Source organism: Uranotaenia lowii, chromosome 2 (genome assembly GCF_029784155.1).
Source record: "Uranotaenia lowii strain MFRU-FL chromosome 2, ASM2978415v1, whole genome shotgun sequence".
Lineage (NCBI taxonomy): Eukaryota > Metazoa > Arthropoda > Insecta > Diptera > Culicidae > Uranotaenia > Uranotaenia lowii.
The window spans coordinates 150,667,712-150,679,868 of NC_073692.1; the positions used below are offsets into that span (position 1 = coordinate 150,667,712).

Genomic DNA, 12,157 nt, shown 5'->3' on the forward strand with positions numbered 1-12,157 from the left:
ATAAAGTTGCACCGGAGCTTGCGTGACAAACCCGAAGAATTTTTCCCCGTGCCCAACAAAGGTTATTGACAGTTTTTAGGGAAACCGTGACAACACCCGTCCCCGAGATGATTTATGGTTGACCCCTGGGAAGAACTGAACTGTTTGTGGAAAGGGTCACCCGAAAAGGTTGTCAACAACTCGATCGTGGGTCAAGCTGGTTTTGGGTGAGGATAACTTCTCAATTTTGTGAAGATAAAAACTTACATTTTGTCAAAGATTTCCGAAAAGAGATGGATTGCGGCAAGCTGGACAAATTAATCGAAGCTAATACCTCAACACCTTTTTCCGAAATTCGATTGGTTTCAAGAGAATTCGTCGAACGAACGTAAAAAAAAACACCAAAAATCAGCAGCTGCCCCCGGAGAAGCTGATCCTCTATCGTACGGGGCCATTTGCATAATTTACTACTTGTCGAATCGATAATCGGAAAGTTCCATGTCCCAATGGCAGTTAGGAGAGACCAAAAAAAAAAGGCAATCAACAACTTAACCGTTTGTCATAATCCGTTTCGGGGAGGGTAACTGGAGACTTTACGCCAATTCGAATCCGAAACTCGGCTTTGGAACTCCGTTAAACTTGCCGAGTTTGGTGTCTTTCTTAAAAGCCAAAAAAAAAAAAAAACTCAACAATCTTTGTGAGGTCCCCGAATCCGCTGATCAGTTTCGAGAGAAGGTGCTGGGGAAATGAATCATAGCTCAATCATGATTTGGGAAGAAATAGTGGTATTTCTTCGCGTTTGCCAAGCGTTTAAACAAAAAAAAAAAAAAACGCTGAAAGGGGTTCAAATTTCTTCGATTTTATAATTAGGTTTGATTTGATTTGTGCGGAATTTTGTTACGGTCGCGAGTTTCGACTAGGTTTGGACACGCGCTCAATCGAACTTTTGAGTTGTATTTTGATTGTGTCTGTTTCTGGGAGGGATTGGAATTGGGTTTCAATTTGAACTAAGCTGTCATTCGAATTAAAAGTGTGGCACAGCTGCTACGGTTGAGATAAACACGTGTTCAAATCGATCTTAACCTTATTCAAAAAGGACTTAAGACTGAAAAGTAATCAATAAAGACTGAAGACTGAAGACTGAAGACTGAAGACTGAAGACTGAAGACTGAAGACTGAAGACTGAAGACTGAAGACTGAAGACTGAAGACTGAAGACTGAAGACTGAAGACTGAAGACTGAAGACTAGACTCTAAAAACTGAAGATTGATAAAGAGTCAAGGGCCCAGAGTCTAGAGTTCAGAGTTGAGAGTTCAAATTCCAAAGTCCAGGGTTCAGAGTCCAGAGTTCAGAATTCAGAGTCCAGTGTCCAGAATCCAGAGTCCAGAGCCCAGAGTCCAGAGTGCAGAGTCCAGTGTCCAGAGTCCAGAATTCAGAGTCAAGAGTGTTCAGAATGCAGAGTCAAGAATCCAGAATCCAGAATTTAGAATTCAGAGTCCAGAATCCATAGTCAAGAGTCCGGCGTCCGGAGTCCAGAGTCCAGAGTCCAGAGTCCAGATTCCAGAGTCCAGAGTACAGAGTCCGGAGTACAGAGTCCAGAGTCCAGAATCCAGAGTCCAGAGTGCAGAGTTCAGAATATAGAGTCCAAATTCCAGAATCTAGAGTCCAGAGTCCAGAGTTCAGGGTTCAGATTCAAGAGTCTTAAGTCTAGAGTCCAGAGTACAGAGTCCAGAGTCCAGAGTTCATAATCCAGAGTCCAGAGTCCAGAATCAAGAGTTTAGAATCAAGAGTCCAGAGTCCGGAGTCCAGAGTTCGGGATCCTGAGTCCGGAGTCCAGATTAAAGAGTCCAGAGTCCAAATTCCAGAGTCCAGAGTTCAGAGTTCAGTGTTTAGAGTTCAGAGTCCAGAATCCAGATTCCAGAGTCCAGAGCCCAGAGACCAGAGTCCAGAGTTCAGACTCCAGAGTCCATATTCCAGAATTCAGAGTTCAGAGTCCTGAGTCCAGAGTCCAGAGTACTGAGTTCAGAGTCCAGAGTCCAGGGTCCAGAATTCATAGTCAAGAGTGTTCAGAATCCACAGTCAATAATCCAGAATCCAGAATTTAGAATCCAGAGTCCAGAATCCATAGTCCAGAATCAAAAGTCCAGAGTCCGGCGTCCGGAGTTCAGAGTCCAGAGTCCAGAGTACAGAGTCCAGAGTACAGAGTCCGGAGTACAGAGTTCAGAGTTCAGAGTCTAGAGTACAGATTCCAGAGTCCAGAGTCCAGGGTCCAGGATTCAGAGTCAAGAGTGTTCAGAATTCAGAGTCAAGAATCCAGAACCCAGAGTTAAGAATCCAGAGTCCAGAATCCATAGTCCAGAATCGAGAGTCCAGAGTCCGGCGTCCGGAGTCCAGAGTCCAGAGTACAGAGTCCGGAGTACAGAGTCCAGAGTTCAAAGTCCAGAGTACAGAGTACAGAGTCCAGAGTTCAGAGTTCAGAGTCCAGAGTTCAGAGTCCATAGTCCAAAGTCTAGAGTTTAGAGTCCAGGGTTCAGAATCCAGAGTCCTGAATCCACAGTCCAGAGTCCAGAGTCCAGAGTCCAGAGTTCATAATCCAGAGTCCAGAGTCCAGAATCAAGAGTTCAGAGTTCAGAGTTCAGAGTGCAGAGTCTCCAGAGTCCAGATTCCTGAGTCTAGAGTCCAGAGTACTTAATCCAGAGTCCAGAGTCCAGAGCCCAGAGTCCAGAATCCAGAGTCCAGAGTCCATAGTCCAGATTCCAGAGTCCAGAGTCCAGAGTCCAGAATCAAGTGTCCAGAGTTCGGAGTCCAGAGTCCAGAGACCAGAGTCCAGAGTCCAGAGTCCAGAGTCCAGAGTCCAGAGTCCAGAGTACATAGTCTAGAGTTCAGAGTCCAGAGTTCAGAGTCCAGAGTGCAGAGTTCAGAATCCAGAGTCAATAGTCAATAGTCAAGAGTCGAGAGTCAAGAGTCCAGAGTCCAGAGTCCAGTGTCCAGTGTCCAGTGTCCAGTGTCCAGAGTCCAGTGTTCAGAGTCCCGAATCAAGAGTTCGGAATCAAGAGTCCTGATTCCAGGGTCCACAGTTCAGAACCCAGAGTCCAGAGTCCTGAATCAGGAGTTCAGAATCAAGAGTCCGGAGTCCAGAGTCCAAAGTCCAAGGTCCAGAGTTCAGAATTTAGAGTCCAGAGTCCAGATTCCAGAGTCCAGAGTTCAGGGTCCAGAGTACAGAGTCCAAAGTCCTGAGTTCAGAATCCAGATTCCTGAATCCAGAGTCTAGAATCCAGAGTCCAGTGTCTAGAGTCCAAAGTACAGAGTCTAGAGTCCAGAGCCCAGAGCCCAGAGTCCAGAGTCCATGGTCCAGGGTCCAGGGTACAGAGTCCAGAGTCCAGAGTCCAGGGTCCAGAGTTCATAGTCATGAGTCTAGAGCCCAGAGTTCAGAGTCCAGAGATCAGAGTCCAGAGTCCAGATTCCAGAGTCCAGAGTCCTGAGCCCAGAGTCAAGAGTTCAGAATCCAGAGTCCAAAGTTCAGAGTTCAGAGTTCAGAGTCCAGAATCCAGAATCGAGAGTCCAGAGTCCCAAATCATGAGTTCAGAATCAACAGTCGGGAGTTCAGAGTTCAGGGTCAATAGTTAATAGTTAAGAGTCAAGAGTTTAGAGTCAAGAGTGTAGAGTCTAGATTCAAGAGTCGAGAGTCAATACTCAAGAGTCGAGAGTCAAGTGCCAAAAGTCAAGAGTCAAGAGTCAAGAGTCAAAAGTAAAAAGTCAAAAGTCAAAAGTAAAAAGTCAAAAGTCAAAAGTCAAAAGTCAAAAGTCAAAAGTCAAAAGTCAAAAGTCAAAAGTCAAAAGTCAAAAGTCAAAAGTCAAAAGTCAAAAATCAAAAGTCAAAAGTCAAAAGTCAAAAGTCAAAAGTCAAAAGTCAAAAGTCAAAAGTCAAAAGTCAAAAGTCAAAAGTCAAAAGTCAAAAGTCAAAAGTCAAAAGTCAAAAGTCAAAAGTCAAAAGTCAAAAGTCAAAAGTCAAAAGTCAAGAGTCAAGAGTCAGAAGTCAAGAGAAAGGGTCAAGAGTCAAGAGTCTAGAGTTAAGAGTCAAGAGACATTTGTCAAAAGTCAGGAGTCAAGAGTCAAGAGTCAAGAGTCAAGAGTCAAGAGTCAAGAGTCAAGAGTCAAGAGTCAAGAGTCAAGAGTCAAGAGTCAAGAGTCAAGAACAATTAATCAAGGGTCAAAAGTCAAGAGCGAAGAGTCGAAAGTCTAGAGCAAGTTTTATTCCTTCGTTTTCTACGGATATCAACTGTAATAGGACAGAAATTCTTTAAAAAATATCTAACAATTTGAAACACTGTATAGTTTTAACGAAACGAGACATTGTTGTAGGGCAACGTCTGGTATTTTTTCCCTCGGCAACGACCAACACAAACTTCAAACGGTTGATTGCCACAAATTAATTCGCAGGAAATCGTTTTAGCTGCGGCAAAGTTGCACCACGTTAACAGTATTAGCCGCTTGCAGCAGCTGGAAAAAGAAATTTTCCATCATCATTATACTCGAACACCAAAGCGCCCCCATGTATGCAATAGGGTGGTCGGAAGAGGTGTTCCGCTTTCATCGGAACCATTAGAACCATTATCGAGGTCGTTTTACCGTCACCACCTCCATCGGAATACACCTTGGCCAATCCATCACCCATCACCGGGCACCAAAAACTTCCAATATTGTGTGTGTGTGAATCAGCAAGTAAGCAAGTTACTTTCGCCGGAAAAGTTGAAGAGAAATCACCTAAATCATTAGCAACAATTTCCACGCATTATTTATGAAAGACGCTCCCGCCGTCACCCCGATTCGGTTGACGACGTCTAACAAAAGTGACGCCAGCACCTTCGCCGGCAAGAAACAACTTTTGCATTCGGAGCCTAGTAAGTTTTTCCTTCGTCGCGCCCTGGCCCTGGCAATTACCAGAGAGGCAGAGCAAACAATTAGAACATTATCGTTATTTATCGGCACATAATCACCTGGTCGATGTGGGGGTGGAACTGCACCCACCTTCTTCCCAGAGGGGGTAGGCGCCTACTAGTAAACCTAGAAAGAAGAAACACCAAACGCCAACGCCCGATAAAACTGTCACCGAGCTCAAACCTGTCAGTACAAATCCGCCCTCGCTTAGAGCAACAAAAAAAAAACGCTCAACCCTTTGGGACGAAATCGGCTTCGAGGAAACCCGATTATGACAGCGGACATGCAATTCCATCATTAGGCAGAAGAAGGCAACGGAACGGTGCCTTCGTCATATGCACAGGTGATGTGCACTAGCTGGAAGAGTAGCTAGAATCACAAACATACGAATATGTGTGAACTACCTACTCTAATTTGCGCTCATTTGCAGAAGCGAGAAGGTCACCTGTCACAGAGGACATTCAGGGCAATTTGCAGCACAGGTTAAGCGGAAATCTGGATTGAATTTCTTTGGAAAAGGGAAAATTTCCATAAATACGGACGATTTGCTTTGATTTTGGAGCTGATTGACGGTTAACTAAACCCGAGGCACCAAGTGGGATAATTTCAAAATATTCCTCCAGGCAGTCCGACTTTTTTATGAGAGGCGAAACCTTCTAAGTAAAATATATTATATGTCACTTAGTCTTACAAACTGGAGCAGAAGTTGTTTCAAAACATTCATTTAGCAACACTGTATCTTTCAACTAATCCGGAACGTTTTTGTTGAAGCTCACCGTTCGAATCTTCCGACAGGGCAACGTTTTGTGGATCGGAACTACCCAATGCACCGAGTAGAACCAAAACACTGTTTGTTTTGGTTCTCCACATGGTTTGATCAATTCGCAATCGAACAGTAGATCGATGAATCTTGATGACAGGTGATGATGATAAACACGGTACAAATGTTTACATCATCACACGCTAAACCTTAACAACTCAAACTGAGTTCATGGTAACTCAGCAATGTTGCCAGATATTCTAAGTGGGTAGCTCAGAATATTCACACAGAAACGAGTACCCAGCAAACATTTTAGTAGGTATATTTCTCAACAACTTTGTTATACGTTTCATATACATTATAGAAAGATCGTATGAAACACGAAAAAATAGCATTTACCTACCAAAGTGGAGGCAATATACATACATATTATAAATTTCTGGCTAAAGCGATAAGAGTATACGATTCGGGCGATATCCGACACCTTATAGATACATACTGAAAGAATGCAAGAGAGCACAATTTTTTTCTCTCAATGCATGCGAACCGTTGCCAGCGACAATATTTGCTGCCTCTGTCATTGGGCAATTCATGCAAATACACCATCTGATTTTTTGCAATCTGGTTGCACTGATGGTCGCAGAGAGAGCAACAAAGCTGTTCTCTTACTTGAACCACGTGGGAGAAAAAAAAAGGAACGAAATTGTCTTCAAAATCTGCAAACATGGCGGCCTTTTGATCATATCCGATTTAAACCATTTAATCCGACTTCGAGTACCGATTTTTACGACCTTTTATTCGCGTTAGTTGGAATTCCGATTTGCAGTAACATGTTTTATGACTTGAGTTATCATTTTTAATACGATTTTATGTTTGCTGGGTAGTTTCTCATTTACTCATTCAGAAATGAGTACTTTCTCGGATGAAGAATACGATAAGTGAAGAGTGTGACAACAATCGCTAATGAATTGATTTTCTAAACTTTTATTGATGTAATTTTTTGCAGATTTTAGGTAAGACAATTTGTGTAGCATTGGAATAATTCTTGATTTTTTTTTCATGAAAACAGTTGTTCAACTTTCATAAATAGATTCAACAACCGTTTCTATGATTTATTCATGAAAAATTTACAAAACCAGATGGTTCCATAACATTACACTGAATGAAATACCATCTTTATTGTTGATATAATTCGTAGTTTAAAATTAAAAACTTATAAGATGACTTAAATTGCATTTTGCAGAACAAACGATAAACGATCCTCTTGCTTAGGTTGCACAGTTTATAACACACATTTGTTGATTAATTTCCGGTTGAAGAATCAGTGGACTTAACCGATTACCCTACGGTACACGAGTTTAAATTACCAATCATGTTACTATAATTGCTTCTCTTCCCAATTTAAGATGCAATATTATCAAACAAGGTTGAACAAACTTTTCAATCAATAAAATGTTGAAAACTTAATTAAAATTGGATGATTTCGTGACACAACACTAAATAAAATACCACCTTCATTTTCACCTGATTAAGCCGCTTTAATTAAAAATCTATTAGGTCAAATTTGTACCGCGATTTGCTCCAAACAAATTGTTGTTAAAAATAACTTTTCGCATGCCAAACGCTTCCAAACAGTTCGTTCGCGCCTCAAGGTTGCTCGGTTTGTAGCACATATCTGCTAATTGCGAACACGAAAATAATGTTTTCATTAGATTAGAACATAATTTAATTGTTTTTACTAATTAGCCACCCTTACGACTGCAAGTGGTAGGATTATTAATTAATGGAAAAACATTTTTCGCCAAGAAGCATAACGATCGCTTGAAGCGAAAATTAAAGTGCAACAATGTGTGGTTCGTACCAACAACTTTAAGGTGGAAAGCTTATTAAAAGAAACATCGAAAAGGGGGGAAGCAGTTGGGTGAGAAAACAGAATTAAACTACTGCACTGCACTCAACTGGTGTGCCTCTCAATTTCATTCAATTGTTCCGGGGCTCACGACTTCCACTTTAAGAGGGCGCCCCCTTTAATTATTATTGTTATTATGAATAGAAATCGATCCGGGCCGGTTTGATCGATTTCAATCATCGGACCACTTTTAGGGCTTTGATTGAGCGTAGAGCACAATTCAATCGCTCTGCTGCCGGGGTTTTCAAATTGATTGTTTTTATCCATTTTTTTTTTCTTCCTGCTCAATGATTTCAGTGTGATCTTTATGTGATCGAGCTCCGTTAATAGCGCCACATTTCCTTTGGATCACTAACAGCTAATTGCGGTTGCCGCGAGATCTGAGTGAATGGAATTTCTTCGGTTTTTTTTCTTCTGGGAAGGAGCGTTTTTCATAGATGATCCCTTGAACGATTAGACGAAATTGCAACTCATGGTACAGGAGGTGAGAAATAATCGGCCAATTCTCGATGACAGCTACTGGACGATCATTACCTAATAGCCATTTGGTCGAGAGTGAGTCTTTTTTTTTTCTCATTCAATAATATTCTGAGAGAGACTAAGCGAAGAAAAAACACTTAGAGAAACGCTTTGATGGCTCAATTTACCGCTGAATCATGTGAGACGCTCATGCCCTAGAGAAAAGCGATGAGAAATCTCACCAAGAAAATATCCCGATCGCGATCGGTGGGAAAAAATGGACCACCATGAATGATTTTCACTGAAACCGCTTCCTAATTATACCACCAACCAAATGCCTTTCCATTTATTATCTTCCACTGCAACAGTAGAACTACGTTAGATATTTATCACTCATCCTCATTATCCGGTTAAAATTGATGCTCACTTTTCGAGCTTCGATGACTTTTTTCCCGACCCAAAACAGGACATTTAGACCATAATTTATGGCACCCTCTCTATCGAAAGACACGCACGTGATAAATATTACAGCTAATCCCTTAACCCGAAAAGAAAAGTGTAGAAACCTTTCGACCGAAAAAAAGGCTCCGATACTCTTCATTTCAAACACTTGAAAAATTCTGACTCTGTTCTAAGGCCGGAATTACAACAGTCGATTTGACACCCCTTAAGAGCGAGAAAGTGTCGCCTAGAGAGGATTTTTTCTTCCATTCGAAGTTTGACACTTACCGTCCCGTTTTGGTGATGATCATCTCGGTGCCGAGCTCGTTGAACTTGTCCCACAGCTCTTTGGTTTCCAGGTGGCACTGAACCGGCCGCAGATCGTCCGAGTTGCACGTTCCGACGATCGTTGGTCGTTTCTGGGAAGGGAGAGATGGAAAAACGAAAAAGGATTAAATTGAGAATTTGTTTCATTCTATATTTTGAAGATATTTAGAATTTTATTTTAAATTCAGGCCATCTATATACATAAAAATGCATTTGTGTATGTCTGTATGTTTCCTTGAAACTCGGATACCTACTACTGGACCATTTTGCTTGAAACTTGGAAGTTGGGTGCTTTTGAAGCCGGAGAAGGTTCCTGTTAAAGATTTGGAGAGAGGAGTCTTACTGGAAGGAGAGAGAGGGTCTCCTAGGCAAAACAGAATTGTTTGCATAACTTGAGAAACAATTCAAGCGAATAGTATCCAATTTGGCATGACAGGGTATTCGGCTACGAGAAATATTTCTATTAATTTTTGGCACCCCTTTCCTTTTCCATAGAGAAGAATGTCATCGAGAGGTAAATTCCTGGCAAAAATATCTCTTTTTCCAGATGGAAAATAGGAAGATTGAAGGGGGGCTCTCTTACGATTTTTAAACATAACTAGAGATTTGTCAAGTAAATGGAAGCAGATTTGGAATGTGAGGGTTTTTGGATACGAAAATGTTTCAATGATTATTTTAGACCCTTCTCTTCTTCCAGTTTTTAAAAATGAGGGAGGGGGGCTTCTATACAATTTTCATCCTATAATTTAATAACTATTCGAGCTAATGAAACCAATTTGGGATGGGAGGATATGTGGATATGGGAAAAGGTTCTATGATCGTTTGAAACTTCTTCAGACTGGCATTGAAAGTATAGAAAGTGGGGTGGGACCATACATTTTTAACATTACTCGATAACTGATCAAGAGAGGGGAATCAAATTTGGGATACGAGGTTATTTGGCTGAACGAAATGTTTCCAAGATGGTTTGCAGGCCTTCCCATCTTCCTTTGGAAAAACAGAAAGGGGAAGGGGGCTCCCGTATAATTTTTTGTAGATAATACAATTATCTAAAAAATCGAACTAAATTTATCATAAGAAGATGATTGGATACGGAAAAAAGACTCTACGGTTGTTTGAGACTTTTCCCTGATCCCAGTTAAAAAAAGGAAAAGAGGTTGGACCCACCATAGCTTTTTTTAAATGTCGAGAGTAAATAAAAAAAAGGCATTCAATTTTGTATGAGATTATATTTTGATAGGAGTTATTTTTTATATAATTATTTGAGAACCACCCCTTCTTTTGTTGAGTGAGATAGGAAGAGAAGGTGAGAGATACATACATTTTTGGTGCATTTATATGGAATTAGTCATACGAACAAAACTAACTTTTGTAGGGGAGGGCATGGCCGTAGGAGCGAGGGGGTTCTAGGGGGTTAACCCTCCTCTTTCCCATGAGAGTCGAAAATTCCAAGCGAAATGTTGTCTTCTAAACTCAAAACTTCAAATTTTTAATCAAATATTGATGAACGACCAATATGATTCAAGAGTAATAATCTCGACTCAGAATTAAAATCAAAATCTTCGAAATCTTCTCCCAGGTCCGAATTAGTTTTTCAAAAATTTTCTCACTTGTTGATAGAAATTTAGTCTCAAACATTGAATTTCAATAATATGATACTTAGTTTGTCGGATTGTCCAGATTTTGTCTTTTCGTGCAAAAGCATACAAATATTTACATTGAGTAATTGGAATTATGTATTTTGCTTCCTTACGTTTTCAGTAAGTTTTAACAATATTAACATTGACAATTTTTGGAAGCTTTTCCCTTTAATGCATAGTGTTGCTTTAAAACAACACAAATCAAAATCAAAATATCTCGAAAACGCTTAAATTTTTTTGAGTGATGTATTCACAAAAAATATTTTAGAGATTAAAAGAAATCAGCCTATGGTTTTTTAATAGATCGATCAAAATATGCGAAAAAATTGCAAAAATCATATTTTTTTTTTTTGAAAGAAATAGTTTTTGGAAAATTGTTGTTTTTTCTTCAGATTTGCAAGTTCTTACAAACTTTTTTGATCTTATTCAATCACAAACACCTTCCTGCACCCAATTAACAAGGTTTTGAAGAAATAAGCAAAATCTTATTGAAATGAACTAAGAATTTCAAAAATTATTTTCGATCTTCGATGGGCCATAACTTTTATAATACTCAAATTAACGACTGCAAACCTGTTGAATTTCGTTATTTGAGTCATTTAAAAAAAGTAATGCATTAAAGGGTTTAAATATGATTTGAAATTGACTAGCGTGTCTTAAAAAAAATTAAATATTTTTCTTCATAATTTTTAATTGAACTATTTTGATATTGGCAGATAATTAGGAAACTAGCCCGAATTTGCACGGCCTTGATACTCACTGAAAAATATCATTAAAATTGTTCCAGATTTTGTGGTTTCATAGCTAAAGATTAAAATTCGATGTCTGTGATAAGATTTCGAAATCTGTATCCAGGTTATTATTCTTGAATTTCTGTTTTTCATCATTGACACATTCGAATCTTGGTTTTACATTTCAAATTTAAACAAGTTGCATTTTCCATTTTTGAAACTCATCATTTCGAAATGTGAAGGAAAATACTGGATGTTATAAACATTTTTTATGATTTGGATTAATGGATTTGTAATTTTTATTTTTAACTTATATAGAATAAAAACCTAAGAAAGTTTCAGAATGATGATGCAGAATTGGAATAGTGTCTATATTCCCCTTTTCATTTAAATTCACAAGTTGAATTCCGAATAAATAATTGAAGAAAGATTTCAGACTCATATCTAGAAATTCTGAATTCTTATACGAGATATCCGGTTAAGGGCTCTGTAACAAATTACGATTTTTTGGATTATATTAAACAGTAAATTATTGTCTAGAACGAAAATTTAATTTTTTTTAATTCGTTATTAAGATTTGAGCCTAAGATCAAAAGGCAGGATTTAGACTCGGAATAAAAGATTAAAAATTCAGATTCAGATTTGTGCATAAGTTTTATAATAATAATCAAAATAACAATGTGAGAGTTTTATTAAGGATCCAAATAGCAGGAGTTCGTAGTTTCATATTTCTGATCAAGATTATAAATGAAAATTTTATATTGCAGTTAGTTTAAACCGCAAACCAAAAGAAATCCTAATTATAAAATAGAGTTTGCATTCATTTTAAAATGTAGTTCTTTGAAATATCTAGATTTAAACTTAAAAAATATTCAAATGTTATAGTAATGTAATAATTTTTTTAATAAATTTTTGCTGGTGGAAAAACTTGTATTTTATCTTCAGGTTAAAATTAAGCAGGAAATATATTTAA

General features: G+C 38.9%; 1 protein-coding gene across 2 annotated transcripts in view; it reads right to left on the reverse strand.

Annotated features, from left to right (window-relative positions):
* Positions 1–12,157, reverse strand: part of LOC129747536 (T-box transcription factor TBX20) — a 103,328-nt gene that overhangs the window by 67,299 nt on the left and 23,872 nt on the right. For both annotated transcript variants that reach the window (XM_055741806.1, XM_055741805.1), the window contains exon 3: positions 8,775–8,905. In XM_055741806.1, the coding sequence (XP_055597781.1) occupies positions 8,775–8,905 (131 nt within the window). The remainder of the gene's footprint in view (positions 1–8,774; positions 8,906–12,157) is intronic.